We start from the raw sequence: 17,831 nt of genomic DNA, 5'->3' as shown, positions 1-17,831 counted from the left end.
ATCTGTAATGAGTCAGCACCCCAATATTATCCATGTAGTTGACTAGCCCTGAATCAATCCCATCAGCAAAGCAAACCAGAACTCGAACCACTCACTCACTTTGTAAGACCACATCCTGAGTTTGTGATCCTGGCAGAGTGCGAACAGGAAGGCATCGTGCTCAAGGCAGTGAACGGAGAGGCTGACTGGAAGGTCTGAAGGGCCTTGGTCACCTCTGAAAACACAGTCATTCAGAACAATTTCATTAAATATTCACCACAATGGGGGGAAGCAAAGCTCTGCACACACAAGACAGACAGACAGCGAGCTCCCTGTAACAGTGGGTTTACAGCTTAACAGGTGAGTAATTACTCAGATTCCAAGATCAGAAGGGACAGTTGTGATCATATAGTCTGACCCCCTGCATGACACAAGCCAGAGAACTTCCCTGAAATAATTCCTATCGCAGGGCTTTTAGAAAAAATCCAATCTTGATTTAAACATCGTCAGTGAGGGAGAATCCACCACAATCCTTCGTAAGTTGTTCCAATGGTTAATTATCCTAACTGTTAAAAATGTATGCCTTATTTCCATTCTGAATTTGTCTAACTTCCATTTCCATCCATTGGATCATGTTAGACGTTTCTTTGTTAGATTGAAGAGCCCATTATTAAATACTTGTTCCCCACGTAGGTACTTCTGTGATCAAATCACCCCTTAACCTTCTCTTTGTTAAAATAACAGATTGAGCTCCTTGGGTCTATTGTTATAAGGCAGGTTTTCTAACTCTTTAATCATTCTCATGGCTCCTCTCTGACCCCTCTCCAATTGATCAACATCCTTCTTGAATTGTGGGCACCAGAACGGGGCACAGGATTTCAGCAGCAAGCACACTAGTGTCAAATGCAGAGGTGAAAATAACTACTCTATTCCTACTCGAGATTCCCATTTATGCATCCAAGGATCACATTCGGCCTTTCGGCCAGAGCCGCACCAAGAGCTCACATTCAGCTGTTTATCAATCCCTCCAAGAAAAAAAAAAACCTCCACCGGGCACTGGGGGAAGTGGCTGTGCCCTAAGGAAGGGAATTAGAATTGTGGCACCCTCGAGAAGGGGCCGCACTCCCGGGACTGTCTCAGCTGGGAGCAGTGGTCAGCGAACTGAGTTCAAGAGGGGTGGCTCAGCAGGAAGGCTGGAGTCACTAAGGACTCAAGTAGAGGCGAGGAATCTCCAGGGAAGAAGCCCTCGGGGTACTGTTCAGTACCAGAGTAGGAACCTTGCAACCTAGCTCGACCAACCGAATGTACCATGATCGGCCCTCCTGGACAGATTAAAGACTGAGTCCAGGAAGGGTTACAGGCAGACAAACCAATTGAGGGGCTACTGCAATAGGCCCACTGGACTAATTAGGGGCTTGAGCCCGAGGCAGGCTGTAGGTTGATGCCAATGGAGAGGATACTAACAACAGGCCCTGTTGGATTGTCAGAAGACTGAGCCCAGGGAGCGTTGCAGGACATTCTGGGCTGTGTACCCCGGAAGGGGTTTTTGTTTGTTTCACACACAGACTGTGTCACCAAAGACTTGCCTGACAAGCGCAGCGGCCGACGAGTCACCGTGAGTGGGGGGAAAAAGCTGCAGGCCCACACATACTGGGGCAGGGGGCGCTCACATGAGGTGAGTGCACCCGTTATAAAGCTGCATAGAAACTTTTTAAAAACACCATTATAGAGGCTCAAATTAAATGTATGCCCCAAATTTAAAAAAAAAAATTATAAGAGGACCAAAAAAATGCCATTATGGCTAAACAGAGTAAAAGAGGCAGTTAGAGACAAAAAGGCATCCTTTAAAAATCGGAAGTCAAATCCTATTGAGGAAAATAAAGCACAAACTTGCAAGACAAGTGTAATTAGGCAGGCCAAAAAAGAATTTGAAGAGGAACTAACAAGAGAGACAAAAAATGTGTAAGTACATCAGAAGCAGGAAGCCTGCTAAACAATCAGCAGGGCTACTGGACAATCAAGGTGCTAAAGGAGCATCCAAGAAAGACGAGGCCATTGCACAGAAGCTCAATGAATTCTTTGCATCTGTTGTCACTGCAGAGGCTGTGAGGGAGATTCCCACACCTAAACCATTCTTTTTAGGTAACAAATCTAAGGAATTGTCCCAGATTGAGGCATCAATAGAGGATGTTTAGGAACAAATTGATAAATTAAATGGTAATAAGTCACCAGGGCCAGATGGCATTCATTCACCCAAGAGTTCTAAAGAAACTCAAATATGCAATTGCAGAACTACTAACTGTGGTGTGTAACCTATCATTTAAATAATTCTGTACCAGATGACTGGAGAATAGCCAATATGAGGCCAATTTTTTTAAAAGGCTTCAGAGGCAATCCTGGCATTTACAGGCAGGTAAGCCTAAATTCAATAAAAGGCAAACTGCTTGAAACTGTAGTACAGAACAGAATTATCAGACACTTAAAGAAACATGATTTGTTGGGGAAGAGTCAACACAGCTTTTGTGAAGGGAAATCATGCCTCACCAATCTATTAAAATAATTTGAGGAAGTTAAACGAGCACGAGGGTGATCCAATGCATATAGTTTACTTGGACTTTCAGAAAGTCTTTGGACAAGGTCTTTCACCAAAGGCTTTTAAGCAGTCATGGAACAAGAGGGAAGGTCCTCTCATGGATCAGTAACTGGTTGAAAGACAGAAAACAAAGGGGAGAAATAAATGATCAGTTTTCAGAATGGAGAAAGATAAATAGTGGTGTCCTCCAGAGATCTGTAGTGAAACCTGTGCTGTTCAGCATTCATAAATTATCTGGAAAAAGGGGTAAATAGTGTGGTGGCAAAGTCTGCAGATGATACAAAATTATTCAAGATAGTTAAGTCCAGAGCAGACTACGAAGAGTTAGAGGGATCTCACAAAACTGGTTGATTGGACAACAAAATGGCAGATGAAATTTAATATTGACAAATGCAAAGTAATGAATACTGGAAAACATAATCCCAACTACACATACAAAATGATAGGGTCTAAATTAGCTGTTACCACTAAAGAAAGATCTTGGAGTCATCATGGATAGTTCTTTGAAAATATCCGCTTGTCGTACAGCAGGAATTAAAAAAGCTAACAGAATGTTAGGAACCATTAGGAAAGGGATAGATAAGAAGACAGTACATATCATAATGCCACTATATAAATCCATGGTATGCTCATACCTTGAATACTGTGTGCATTTCTGGTGACCCCATCTTGCAGAAGGGCAATATACATGATTACGGGTATGGAACAGCTTCCATATGAGAGATTAAAAAGACGAACTGTTCAGCTTGGAAAAGAGACAACTAAGGGGGAATATGATAGAGATCTACAGAATCATGACTGGTGTGGGGAAGTGAATACATGTTATTTACTCCTCCATATAACACAAGAACCAGGCATCACCCAATGAAATTAATAGGCAGCAGGTTTTAAACAAACAAAAGGAAGCACTTCTTCACACAACATACAGTCAACCTGTTGAACTCATTGCCAGGGGATGTTGTGAAGGCCAAAAGTATAACTGGTTCAAAAAAAGAATGAGAAATTCACAGGGGAGGTCCGTCAATGGCTATTAGTCAAAATGGTCAGAGATGCAACCTCATGCTCTGCGTGTCCCTAAGCCTCCGACTGCCAGATGCTGAGAATGGATGACAAGGGACAGATCACTTGATAGTTGCCCTGTTCTGTTCATTCCGTCTGAAGCATCTGGCATTGGCCATTGTCGGAAGACAGAATACTGGGCTAGATGGACCATTGGTCTGACCCAGTAGAGACAGTCTTATGTTCTTTTGAAAGTCAAGGCAGGAGTAAGTATTTGGAAGTGGTCAGATCCATGATGGCTCCTTCAATTACAGGGAGCTTTCCCAATGGTTGTCAAAGTAATTTGGGGTTTTATTGGACTTGTCCCTACTTTCAGATGCCCATAGAGCAGCAGTGCTTAGGAACACCTTGTCTTGTCTTCAGCCACCCAAGAGATTTCACCTATTAGGCCTGCATAAATATGGACAATGGTGATCCATGCATCTGTCGCCATTAGATTTCATAATATCCCTCATCAGGGCTGACTGAAGAATTGAGCAGATTCATTATCCTTAATCTGCACTGAATTCCAGGTGCCAGTTACTACATGTACCATGTGTTCCTGGAGATCTCAGCCATGTAGATTCAGAGGCAGCACAGTAAAACAGACTAAGCCAGCTCCTCACTCCTGACGACCCCAATTCTGTCACTGAGACTCGCTGTGTGGCCTACAGCAAGTTCCTAACCTCTTTTTAAAGTGCTATTTATATGCAGAGCATTACCCTGCTGTGTGCTTCTCTACTTCTGAAGTTATCTGAATACACTCCACATGCTTCCATGCGGGGGTTAAAAGTGACAGTCCTATTTGTCACATGACAACACTAACCTGATAGCAGTTGGCATCCAACCTGTAAGCAAACGTTGCATCACAGAGCTCTGCTTCAGCTCCACAACTGAAACTGTCCCTGAAAAAAATAAAAAATGAAACTGCTGAGCAATGTACAGAATATCATTTGCTGTTACTGGCTTTGAATGTAACTGACCAGTGCTTCAACTGGCCTGAGCTGTTATGCATTTTGGCAGTCTGATTACAATAAGCACCCAAGATCAACTGAAGCCCAAAACTGAAATGGGAGGGGATGCCGCTGGTCAGGACTGAGATGCGCTGACAAAGCCATGAGGAGGAGTGTGAAGCTTGTGCACTACATCTGGATGGAGACCGGCATTAATCTAATCATCCTTAGCTATGTGTTACCTTCTATACCAGCATGAAATGGCTGTTTTTGCATAGGCAGGACAATTGATAAAGGTGTGAAAAAGACTAACTCATGTTTCATAAATACACAGATGTGCTGACATACTCTGCTCCCAGCTCTTACCGTGCACATCATGAGGGGGTAGTCTGATGACAAATATTCCTCCCGAAGCAGACGGAAGAGCAAAGAGAGCCTCCCCATCGCTGCTAAGCCAAGCTGCTGAAGCAGTGGAATTAGAGGCCAATCCAGGAATGGAGGGGATAATGTGGTAGTTTGAAGGGTCCCTAAAATTAACTTTTCCAATATCTGTAAATATAGACTGCATCTGGCTCTCTGTTATCAGCTCCTGTTAGAGACAGAAAGAAAAAGGAGTCCAGGTCCTAAGAACACACAGAACTTTTAGGCCATGTCTACACTTACACACCTGAACACTCATGTGGCTGTACTTTGCTGATGGGAGAGAGCTCTCCCATCAACATAATAAAAAAAGCTCAACAAGCAGCGGTAGTGCATCTCCCACTGACATAGCGCTGGGCACACGAGTGCTTATGTTGGCAAAACTTACGTTGCTCAGGGGTGTGTATTTTTCCACAACATGGGTGACAACAGTTTTGCTGGCATAAGTGCTAGTGTAGACGTAGCCTTAGACTAGAAATATAAGAAAGGAATTGCCAGGGGAATGACAAATGCATAATCTCAACTTCTCCTGGCTTTTACTTGCTGAGAAAAGTTCTTTTGAGGCAAGTTCTGTGGACACCTACATTTGGTTCTTTCCCTTATTTTTAACTGGCAAGAGCTGACCATTTAAGAGTGGATCTCAAAGCATAAGTGGACTAGAGAACTGTGATTCATTAGCAGACCTACTTTCCCTCCCAGACACGTGCCAGAATCTTGAGACCACCACCACATTCCGGAACAAGTGCTTTGCATCCCACAAAACAACTAGAAAGTCGCACATTTTATGGCTTACGTAGGCCAAGCTGTACACCCATCTTCCCATTCTGGCCATGCCTATCCATGGCCAGAGTGGGGAGGCAAATTATCCTAACCTAACCTGACTCTTAACTCTGAAGACACTGCCTCACCTCCCCTGTATCCAGAGTTACTCTGCTCCTTTGCCTCACCTCTGTATCATGAGTGATCAAATGGGGATTTTAGTGGAAAATTGGGCTTTTCCAGTTTTCCATTTTCACCAAAATTAATAGGGTTCTGCCCCTTGAAGTCTAGAACATTCCCTGAAATTTTGGCATTGATCAGATGTGCTTATCAAAAATTATCATATTTTAGACTGAAATAAGGCAGACATTTTTAACAGTGAGTGTAATTAACTTTTAGAACAATTTAACAAGCTTTTGTTGGATTCTCCATTACGCTCCATTTTTAAATCACAAATGGATGTTTTTCTAAAAGCTATGCTCTAGGAATTATTCTGGAGACGTTCTATGGCCTGTCTTATACAGGAGATCAGACTAGATGACCAGAGTGGTCCCTTCTGGCCTTAGAATCTATGGCATTTCTGTCTAGGAGTATAGCATAAGGCCTCAGTTCACTTGGCCAATGATCTGGGATCATTTGGCTTGGGAACTCAGAATGTGAGAGAAAGGATTCTCAACCAGAAAAATTTGGAAATCCTAGTTTCATAAGTGACTATATACATGGAGCCTTTGTGATTTAAAGAGACACCCTGAGCTTGTACTCCTGTTCTACATCTCTTGAAATGGTAATGGCCACAGATTTCAAACAATTTAAGCCCCAATGTTCAAGTTACCATGGATTCAGGAGCCTAACTCTCCAGGAGCCTTTGAAAATCCTTACTTTAGTATTCAAAAAGCAAATTAGCAGACCTGTGTTTCATATGCACATGCAATATCCAGTGTAGTATCTGCACCACTATTTCAGCAGGTTTGTATACTAAAAATGCTCTAATGTTTTTAAAAATACAAGAAAATGCTAGGAGGAGGAACTACAAGTTTCACATCACTTTCCACCAAAGTTAGTTCCAATGATCTAGGCCACATCTATGTTGATGCCAAGACCAATCTTTGATTCTAAAAGATAATGCTAATAAACTAGCAGCAAACTATTTTCTTGAAACAACCTCAGAAAGTACAGTTATTTCCACTTAGACTACTTACACTTCTGTACATCCGAGCAGGGTGTGGCAGGACCAGACGGTGCACAGTCTGATTGGTCACAATCAAGATGACGACGAGATTCTGCGTCTCACAAACATGCACCCCTCTGGGTAAGAGGCTACAGTTCTGGATTTTGAGCCGAATGGCATTATTCAGGAGGTTTATATCAAGAGATTCCTCCACCAGCTCCAAAGTATCTCCAGAAGTGGTCCTGCAAAGAGAAAAAAGCTTTTTATGTTGAAGCCTCTCAGGTCAGCAGTGATCAACACAATGCAGGTTTAGACTCTGACAGCAGTTTTACTCTTAAAATGCTGCAGCGGCACCACTGCAGCGCTTCAGTGAAGATGCTACCTACCCAACAGGAGAGCTTCTCCAGTCAGTGTAGGTACTCCACTTCCCAGGGAGTTGGTAGCTAGATTGGTGGGACCCAGTGATGTTTACACTAGAGATTAGGTCAGTTTAACTGTATCACTTAGGGATGTGAATTTTTCACACCCCTGAGAATGTAGTTTTACGAACCTACTTTCCTAGAGTCAACCTGGCCTTAGACTCTGCCTCAGGCAGATGAAACTAGAGAGAGCCATGGGCTTATTCCCACTGATTCTTGCTCCGGACGCCCATGCAGCAGTTCACCCCATTCAGCAAAGCACTTGGGCATATGCTTAAATGCGATCCATTGACTTCAAAGGGGCACCTTGTGCCGAACTGGCACCGCTGTGACCCAGGAAGAGCAGCCTCAGGCATCTGTCTCCTGCTAGCCCAGAGGACGATACCTGCCACAGGAGCAACATGGGGGGGGGTGTGGCTGGCAGGGTCCCCGATACCCATAGGGTCCCCACCCACACTTACCAGTGGATGAAGCGGTTCCTGGTGACCGACACCAGCTGGGCGCTCTCCTGGTAGCAGAACCCGCCAGCGCTGTCGGCGCAGCGCCCGGCCCCGGAGCCCGCGCTGGCACCTGTGGGGAGGGAAGGGAAGGGGTCGGTGCGGGGCGGCATTCAGGGCCAGGTGCCCGGGGGGAGGGGGGCGCCCCGGGGCCGGGCAGGCGGGGGGAGGGGTGCCCCGGGAGGTGGGCACTGGCGGAGGGGGGGTGGGGCCGGGCCAGGGCAGGCGGGGGCCGGGCCCCGGGAGTGGGGTGGGGGCGGGGGCTGGCGGGGTTTGTCCTGGGAGCGCGGCCAGGCGGGCAGGGCCGGGGGGGGGTGGGGAGGACGTCCCGGGGGCGGGGCCAGGCAAGGGGTATCCCGGGGGCCGGAAGCTCGGGGGGAGGGGCGGGCCCCGGCACCTGGCGGGCTCAGCACGAGCTCCCGGACCCGGCGGCGCGGGCCGCGCTCGGCCCCGCTCAGCTCCAGCCAGCTCCGCTCGGCCAGCGCCGCCGCCATCTTCCCGTCCCGCGCGCCGCGCGCGGCCCCACGGGAAGGTGTTGCCCAGCCGCCGCCGCCGGGCGGGGCCGAGGCGCAGGGGGGCGGGGCCCCCCGGCGAGGCCCCGCCCCCGAGCTCAGGGCCACACCCACCCCAGGGCCAAGGGAGGCCAGGGAGGGCAGCAGGGGGCGGGCCTGTCCCCGGCTGGCCCCCGCCGGCGGGACGGGAGCAGCCCCAGGGCTCGTGCCGCGTCCATACTGGGGCTTCGGGGGACGCGGGCACGCTGTGGACTCGCCCCCGGGTGGAGCCGCGCGCCTGCTCCCCGGCACCCGCGGTTGGGTTTGTGGCGCCCGCAGCACGTGTCTGCACCGCCCTTGTCCCCGGCGTCCGCCCAGCAGCATGCACGGGCTGTTCTTACACCGGCCGCTCCCCGCAGGGCTACGCCGCTGCCCCTGCGGGGATTCTCGGGGGGCTTCCCCTTGCCTGTGCGAGGGGCAGGGCAGGCTCTCCGCCGGGGGTTTGCTGGCTGTGGGTGCTGGCCCAGATGACAGTCATCCCCCGGTGGGCTAGTCTAGGCACATGGGCAGACCTTACCCCCCCTCCCCCCGGGGGCAAGTGCATGGACTCAACTGGTTGTCCACAATAGCTGGCCTCAGCACAATCAAGTGAGTGCGCTTGGGCAGCCAAGGCCTCTAGTGAGGTAAGGCAGGGTTCTTGCCAGACACCTCCATGCTGTGTGGCCTACAGAGAAGGGACAGCTGTAGATGCGGCTGCGGATGGGCTTTGCCGCTCTTGGAAATGCCTGTATCGCTGCGCTCCAATTCGGAGAGCCTCTCCACGCTTTGCATGTGACGTGGATGCCTCAGTTCGATGCGTCAGGCTGTGAATCACCTGGACTAGAAAAGGGGACAAGAGAAAATCCAGCTGGAGGTGCAGATACAGTACAGATCATGGGAATGAAGTGAGAGAAGTGCCTGGATCCTCTTTCTAAAGATAGTTGAAGAGCTGCGAAGAAGCTGGCTGTGGAGGAAAAGCTATTGAGTTGGATGGGAAGAAAGCAGCGTGTAAGCAAAGCCTTTGACCAGCCAGAGGCTGTGATCTTCACACAAGCGCTGCAAGTTTGGGTGGGCATGCTCAGGGCAAGGCAGAGAACACAGCGTGCTGCCAGACTTACTAGGGAGCACTTACTCTGGGGCATTAATACTAGAGAGTCCAGAGCTGACTTCATAAAACAATAATGGCTTTATTCAGAACTTAATTCCAGTAGGTGATTGGAGTGGTGTTCCCTGTGCCCCTCCCAGTGGAATAGTGGGTGTCAGGAAACTCAGCCAGTGAATAAGGAAAGAGGACTAGGCCCTTACCAGAATGGTGCTTGTTGGGTAATCAGTCTTACCAAGGGGAGGACTATTACCTGCTATTAGTCACCTCTGAGGCTTCATGAAAGATTTGGTGGGTATCCCCACATTCCCCACACTCCATCCCTAGCCATATGGTTCCTAAACAAAGAAAAATGGTATAGTAAACTACTGTCCTGCCCATTTTTTTCCACTACACGTTTAGCCTATCTGTGTGCTGCTTGTTATATTTAGACCTTGTTTATTCTTCAGGCCTAAAATCAGGCTCTGAGCCCAGGATAAAAATCTCACGCTCTGCTGGTTTGTTTTGATAGCATTTGCATTAATGTCACCCTTGGCCCAGGCTGTAGTTTCCTAAACAGATCTAGTCCTTTCAGACCCTGCCAGAAGCCTTCAGTTCTATAGATTGCTAGTGTCTGACTGACACTGGAGGAATCTCCCATTATTTCCACTAAGTATGTTACTAGACCAAGAAATGCCTTTGTCTTCCCTTGTAAAGGATTTCCTCTGTTTTAAGGAGCACAGTTTACCAGGATTGAACCCACAACCTGTGAAGCTGAAAGCCCCTGCTCGGTTAGTTCAGGAGTAGCAGACTCGTACATCTCTTTGTGCTGCAGCCACTACAAAGGGACAGCCAACCACGTTGTATGAGATGGGTTACGTGTTCATTACCATGCAGCTGCTCTGACAGTCTCAAAGGGGCATGACCCAGCTTCTCAGCTGGCATAAAGCAGCAGAGATCAGGATCTGTCAACCATCTGGCAGCCAATAGAGACTGTCACCATTCTTGGAGTTTAAGATCTTAACTCTGGATCAATGGTCAATCATCAACATATATTTTCCCTCATAGAAGTATTTGTGAAATGTTAACAACACAGATGTTATATCTAAGGCTAAAACAGTGCAGAATTTCTCTAACTTCCATTAAAAATCAATGGCATCATTGTCCTGCAGTGGGCATCAGGAGCCTAAAACCTCTGTGGATCTGGGCCTGAGGTACAGCAGGGATGGATAGCGGTATAAAACCCAAAGATGGCAGGAAGAAGTCCAGTCTACCTGGAATCAACATGGGCTACCCAGCTGCCACTGGGCAGGTGTCACCAGCCAAAATGACAAACACAAGCAGGATTAAAATGCGCCTCATTCTTTTTTAGCTGGATCCAATGTTTTGTTGGTGTTCCTGTGTCCACTAGCGTTTTATGGCAGTTCACTGAAGGGTTAGAGCAGACAAGCGTGACATGAAGTTTCCATTGTCGGTTTCTGCTGCCAGCCAAGGTCACAGATCAGTGACTCTGAAGGCATTGATAGAACTTGTTTTGCCTGTTTAGCTAGGCAAATTCCTCCAGCAATATTTCAGTGACTTTCCGGGGGGGAGGAAAAAGGAACTATTCACACCTATGCACGATTTTAAAGCAGAGGAATAGGTCTTGATTCAGGAAAGCGTTAAAGTTAAGCACGTACTTCAAGCTTGAAGTCAATGGGTCCTGAAGAGAGCTGCTTTCCTTAGGGCCTTACCTACCAACTTAACTCTTGTGGGGAACCTCTCCAGCACAATACGATACTTTCTGATCTGTTACTGAACTTATTGCTCCAGCACATTGTTGCTAGCAGGTGCTGTGACATGAGCAGCATTGCCTTTTGCAGCAGACACATTTTGGAGGGGTCCTTATTTCTTGTAATCTTTAAAGATCCAGCCACACACCACATTTAGAATTTTACAGTCCACATTTTTTATCTAGAGTAGGAGCATTAAGCCAGATGTCTTGGCCAAACCCTAAATGTGGGTCCTTTATACTCTGCCTCCCTAGGCTCCCTGTGCAATTTCAGTTTGATACAATGTTCACTTCCCATCCTAAACTGCTCCATGCACGTTGTCATCACTGTTTTGCTCAGTCATGGCTGCATTCTTGGGCAAGTCCTTTCCCCTTTGTGTGCATCTCTTTCCTCTCCTACCCCATCTTGTCTATTTAGACTGTAAGGTGCCTGGAGTACAGGCTGCCTCTCACTGTCTGTGCAACACCCAGCACAATGGGGGCAACTGGGGCCTCTAGGAGCAAAAATAATAGGTAAAGGGGTTCAGAGCTGGCATTTCAGGTAAAAGCGTTCAGAGCTGGACTAGATGACCTCCTGAGGTCCATTCCAAACCCCCCCCAAATCACTGATCGCTCTCAGCCTTTGTTCTTTTTCCTCTGAGACCAGCCACATTTGTTCTCTGCCCAGGAACAAATGCCATTGATTCCTAGAGGCTATGACCAGCAGAAAGTCTGTGGCGGTTCTCTTCCCACTGGGATGAGCAGGGCTGCATTCCAGCTAGATGAGTTGGGGCTCTCCTGGCAAAGGGACACAAAAGGACCAACAGGAGCAGAGGTGTGGCAGAAGGCACCAGCACAGGGGCATCACAACATGGGATTTTAAGGACTACATACACAGGGATGATAATTGGATGGTGTTGATGATTGTTATGGCTAGATCACCAGGAGATGTTTCCCTTTTACCGCTCAGGCACTTATTGTCTCCACTCCACTTCCAGGGACTTGTGGCAATTCCTGGTACCAGCTCTCTCCCTCCCCCAAGGCTAGCTGGGTACCCACCTTTTCAAGCCTAATTGGGTTCAGCTGAGTAGGCATAGGTGCGCTGGCCTAATCCCTTTTAAAGGGCCAGTGTCGTTCCCCCTCTAAGAGCCTAATTTGCTCTTTGGTTCATAAAGCCGCCCCCAGGAAGGGACTTATTGAAGTGAGATAGTCTGAAATGGAATCATTGGGTTACCTGGGAGGGGAAACTGAGGCAGATGTGCCTGTCGTGCCACAGCCTGCTGCCGGAAGGCCCTCCACTGGGAGCCACCTTTGGACACCCTGCTCATGACTGTGAAGCCAAAGGGGCAGCCAAAGTTCTGTGAGGGTTGGTAATTTTAGGTTTTTCAGTTACTCACTTTGCAATGAGCCAACCCTGCCCACTACCAAGGGGAGCTGAAGTCTTGGCTGCAGAGTGGATGGGGTGATGCTCCTGGGGGAGGGGGGCGGAAGGGCCAGGGCTCATGCTCTGCCCCTTAAGTGTTTTGCACAACTCCTCCTTCTCTCCCTCTCCTGTACCCGCCTTGTTCCTCTTTCACTCGGCCCAGTTCCCTGGCCTTGGACCTTCCTCAGAAGTGAAAGGAACATGGCCCTGGTTAGTTACACCCTGACAGCCCTTGGGAGGAGCTACCTGGTGCCTGCCAGTTCCTGCCTAGAGGAGACACAGCCGCCGGGCACAGTGCTCCTGATCTTGGGCCATGCCCTGCAGGCGGAGGATGCCTGGCGTGGTGTCTCTGTTGGCAGGACGTGACAGCGCTGCACAGCAGAGCCTAGGAGGGGGGTGTTCCTTACTGCTGGGAATCCCCCCCTCACCCCGCCCACCAAGCCTCACTGGCTCTTGAGGGAGGACATCTTCCACTGGATGGCTCTGCCACAGGCAACACACTGGATGAGCCCACCCAAGGGGGCCCTGATCTTTGGACCCACAGCACAGCTGTAGGGACAGGGTCAGGGCCTAGGTGCATGGCGTGACACGGTCCCGGCTGGTCCAGGGCCGTGGTTTGTCTCTCCACTGCCTGAGCTTGTAATGCCAGTAAAGTCCCACTGAGTAAAGGTGAGACACATGCTCTCCTGGCCCCCCTCTAGAGAGCAGCAGGACCCTGGGCATCCATGGTCCCCGCCTGTGCCCAGTGCTGGTGCCCAGAGTGCATGCCCATGTGCAGAGCAGGTGCTGGCCACACCAGGCCTCCCTCATGCATATACCCATGCTGGCCTCAGGCAGCCAGCAGCATGAGCAGCATGGACCCTGTGTCCAGCCACATCCCTCTCAGTCCCATCCCTGCAGCCAGCACTGCCCCCCTCAACACCCCTTGCCCCTGCCTGCCTCTAGGGCCCTGGGCACTCCTCCTACTTCACCCTCCTCATATTAAAGACACAGCAATGAGATTCACCGCTGCACAGAGCCCACGCCTGCTAGAATACAAGGCTGCACACAGTGTAACTGCACTTTGCCCCACAGAGCACTCCCCTTGGGAAAACGTCACTGCTGGTCATTGCAGCTTCAAAGAGCACACTGCCCTCTGTCACCTCCCCCCCCCCCCACACACATACACACAGCCAGTGCCCCTCAATCCCCACCCATGTCCCTTCCTATCCTAGTCCTGCCACAGCTTTGTCAGTGCCCCTCCATCTCCACCCATTGCCCCATTAATCCAGTTCTGAGCTCCCCCAGTCACAGCTGTGCCAATGCCCCTCAATCCCGCTGCACAGCCCCCTGCTACTCTACCCTACCCCACAACTCAGCCATTCCCTTCAGTCCTGACCCACAGCCCCCCGTTATCCCAACCCTGGGATCTCCCCCCACTGCTCATCCTGTGCCCCTCAGTCTTAACCCCCAGCCTGCCCAGCTCCGTGCTGTCCTGCACCATCCCTTGTTGTATAATGATGGTGGGCCTGTGCCAATGCCAGATGGGTCTATGCCAGTGGCTCTCTGCCTCCCCAATGCCTTGCCCTCCAGCCCTCTAATTCCCCCTGTGATGCCCCAGGGCCCTCACCAGGAAACTACACTTGGGTCAGAGGCTGAACCCCCTCCTGGGGGAGTTACCTGCTGTTCTAGAAAAATTTACCTAATTAATGCAACTGATTCCAGAACATAGTCAAGGAATGTTAGTGGCTGCCCACGTCTATCATTGGTATTGACTCAGCCAAACCCCATGTCAATAATCAGTGTAAAAGGAAAACATATAACCTAATTAAAGTTAAATAAATCATCAACCAGCTTTGGTTTATTAACAAATATGCAAATTTAGAGTTACATAAGTTAACCCAAAATGGAAGATGATCCTCAGAATCTCAAGAGCATGTGGTGAGTATGTGTTGTTTAACGGGCTGCCATTTTCCTCACACAAAGTCCATCAGGCTGAGGCAGAGCTGGTCAGGAGCCATCTGGCAGTAACAACATTAAGTATGCTTAAGTAAATGGTGATACTCAAGGGACAGTCAGAACACAGGATCTTAACTTGACACACAGGGCACCCACATGAGGATACTCTTTACCAGGGACCAGAGACCTTGACACATATAGCCAAGGGGCACATTACTTAGCACAGTTCTTAGTGATCCCTGGTTCACCAGGGATGATAGACAGCACCAACGTGAATTCAGCCCAACCTTACTCTCAGAGGGCTGCCTCATTCCTAGTGCTTTAAAGGTGAGCCATAGTCACGGATGATTTTAGCCATACTAAGTGCTTAATAATTCAGCCTCAAGCATCAGCTATCAGAGTGATCCTCTAACTACTGCCCACATGTTGTCGCCCCAGCCCTCACCTCCCCCAGCTCAGCAAACCAAAATTAGCAGCTACCTAGGGACAGGCAAAAACTGCATCTTATATTGTCACCAGGAGGACTTAGTTGGGAACTGACTGTTCAGTTTAAGGTGGGAAAATTCCATTGTTCCTGATTGGTCAAGAGTCTTGATTTTGATTGGCTCTCAGTGAGCCTTGCTGATTGGTCAGCTTTTCCCACCAATCTGAGCTCCCTGCCCTAACACCTGGCTGTGAGGCCCAGGTGGTCTGGTCCAGACAGTGGCTTGGCTGCCTTGCACCCACCACCTGTTTGTGGCTGGGCTGCAGAGCTTGGGATTGTTCCTCCTGGTAAAAGCAGGGAGGTGGGGCTGGGTCCCTGGGACAGGGTGGCTTTGCAGCACCCCCAGGGGGCAGGGTGGAGAATGTGTGACATATACAGCCCCGTTCAGGGATCATTCAGGGCCTGTGCCAGCTCCCCTCCCTGCCACCCCCAAGCCTGCTCCCCCAGTTAGGAGCTGGGCAGTGCCCACCGGACCTGCAGGGGGCCGAGCTTCATGCAGCTCTAGGTGGGAGAGGGATGTTCATTTGAGCCAAACTGGTAGCAGTAGCTGGTTATTATCCTGGGTGGAGGGACAGTGTCTAGAGGCAACATCAGACACTGAGCTACAAGTTGTAACTGCGTTGGAAAGCTGGGAGCCCAGATTCCTGACTTCTATCCCTAGCTCTTGGAGGGCAGTAGAGTCTAGTGGTTAGAGTGGGGCAGTTGGGAGCCTGGATTCCTGGGTTCTATCCCTGGCTCTGGGAGGGCAGTGGGGTCTAGGGGTTAGAACAGAGGTGACAAATGGATTAACCAAGCATGTAGCTTTGGCACCGTCGTCAGGATAGGCAAGTGCATGAGGCTTGGTGCTGTCATGTTAGAAACCTGGGCTGTCAGTTCTCTGGACCTCTGCTGTAACATGAGGGCAGAGGGCTGAGCCCTGGGCTGGGAGCCTGCACTGGGGGTAGCCCAGAAATGCCACCAGCATTTGGGGAAGAGGTGTGAGCAGAACCCCGGTCTCCTGGCTCGCAGCCCAGTGCTCTTTCTGCTGCGGTGGCTCTCCTCCCACAGGGCTAGTTATGCCAAAGGGGGGCCTATCTGTGCAACAGGAGGAGGTGACGGGGACCAGTTTTTCCAAGTGTTTGTAACACTCCCTGGTACTATGTTGGCCATGGGTGGGTAGGGGGCACAGCTGGGGATCCTAGCACCCCGCTACGTCTCCTCCTGCCTCTATCCCAAACCCAGCAGGTCTCCTCGGCGCTGCCCCTTCGCTCTCCCAAGGCTGCTTGTCCTCACACACTGACTTTGGCTAGCTTCCTCCGGTCCCTGCTTTGCTCATCCTGGGTCCCTGCCCCACTGATCCCCATTGCCAACACGTGTCCAGCGCTCTCCCTCCCCCAGCCCGGATTCCTGCCCCACTGATCCCCATTGCCAACACATGTCCAGTGCGCTCCCTTCCCTCGCCTGGGTCACCCTCAGCTGCTGCCGAGCATAGGACCAATGGATGCCATTCACAGCCCTGCCCCCCGGCAGCCATGTGCCCCAGTCCCTAGGCCGTACACCCTGATCACTGTGCCACAACCCTTGGCAGGGGGTGCTGTGCCAGCCCCTGTGTCCACGCAGCACCCCGCAGCCCTGTTGTCTAGCCTCCACCCCCAGTACACCTTACTGGCAGGAGCTGTCCCGCCCCCCAGGGTCCTCTGCCACAAACAGGCTGCCCCCCACCCCCCGGGAGTCTGTGCTTGTGCCCCCAAGCCATGGCTGGGCTCCCACAGCGGCTGGGGGCAGGGGATGTGCTGGAATCCGTCCGGGGGTGGGTGGCAGGCTGCAGGCCCTGAACAATCATCCCTTTGAGCCTGCAGCACTCTGTGCCTGCAGAATGGGCCATTCTAGTGTACCCAGGTGCAGCCCGGCAGGCCACCGAGCGCCAGGGCACAGCGGGCCAGCACATGATGCAGGGGGCTCTGGATGCCAACCCCCACTCCAGCCTTCTCTCCTCACCCCTGGGCTGCTCCATGCCCACCTCTCCTCCTCCTAGACCCCTTCCCCACTCCTCCATTCCCCAGCCCATCAGCCCCCACCCTGCTGCATCCCCTGGACCAAACTCTCCCCTTTCCCCCACCTCACAGCCTCCCCCAGGTCACCCGCTATTTCCCTTCTACCCCTCCCAATGAGCCTCCCTCTCTGCCCCCTCCCATCATACTCCCACCTCCACTCCGCATGGACCCCAGCCCCTCCTTCCCTATGGCCCACCTGCCACTCCCTCGCTGCCCCCCCTTGGCTGCCCTGCCCTGCTCCTTCCCCCAAGTCCATGCAGGTTCACCCCCGCTGCCTGGGGCACCAAGGGCACCCCTGCGCCACACACACCACCTTGGGCACCACATGGCACCTCTGACCACCCCATTGTGCCATGCTCCCATGGGCATGAGCCTGGTAGCAAGTAGTGCCCAGCATGGCCCTGGCATCTGTTCAGTGCAGTCCTTGGCCTCTCCCTGCCAAGGCTCCATGCTGTCCCCAGGGCCCAGAGCTGCTCTCCCGCATGTGAAAGGGGCTGGGGCTCTGAGAGGGTCCTACCTTAACCCCCTCTCTGGCCAGGACCCCTGTAGAAAGGGGCCCTTTCATGGGCCAATCCCTTCTTACCAGCTGCTAAACCCACTACCATGGGCCCAGCCCTGGGCAGGCCGCAGCACTGGGCAGGCCCCTGCCCCCTCTCTAGGGTGTCCGTGGGAGGGTGCTGGGCAGGGCACTTGCTGCAGTCTGGCTGCTCTGTGGGGAGAGGGGCTGGGGCGCCAGCTGGCAGGGCCTGGGCAGGGACAGGTTCCT

The 17,831-nt window shown here is 51.1% G+C and overlaps 1 protein-coding gene across 3 annotated transcripts in view; it reads right to left on the bottom strand.

Moving 5' to 3' along the window:
- NUP160 (nucleoporin 160) overlaps positions 1-8,366 on the bottom strand; it is a 50,175-nt gene extending 41,809 nt beyond the window's left edge. For all 3 annotated transcript variants that reach the window (XM_067550654.1, XM_067550655.1, XM_067550656.1), the window contains exons 1-6: positions 8,224-8,366; positions 7,791-7,899; positions 6,942-7,152; positions 4,930-5,152; positions 4,437-4,515; positions 100-214 (exon numbers count right to left, since the gene is read on the bottom strand). In XM_067550654.1, coding sequence (XP_067406755.1) covers positions 100-214; positions 4,437-4,515; positions 4,930-5,152; positions 6,942-7,152; positions 7,791-7,899; positions 8,224-8,320 — 834 coding nt within the window. In that variant the 5' untranslated portion in view covers positions 8,321-8,366. The remainder of the gene's footprint in view (positions 1-99; positions 215-4,436; positions 4,516-4,929; positions 5,153-6,941; positions 7,153-7,790; positions 7,900-8,223) is intronic.
- Between the last annotated feature and the right edge of the window lie 9,465 nt (positions 8,367-17,831).

The sequence above is a fragment of the Emydura macquarii genome, unplaced genomic scaffold (assembly GCF_026122565.2).
Source record: "Emydura macquarii macquarii isolate MOO-44397 ecotype Brisbane River unplaced genomic scaffold, CSIRO-AGI_Emac_v2 contig_1305, whole genome shotgun sequence".
Lineage (NCBI taxonomy): Eukaryota > Metazoa > Chordata > Testudines > Chelidae > Emydura > Emydura macquarii.
Note: the sequence above shows the minus strand (reverse complement) of the source record. Positions and strands in the feature narration are given on the sequence as shown.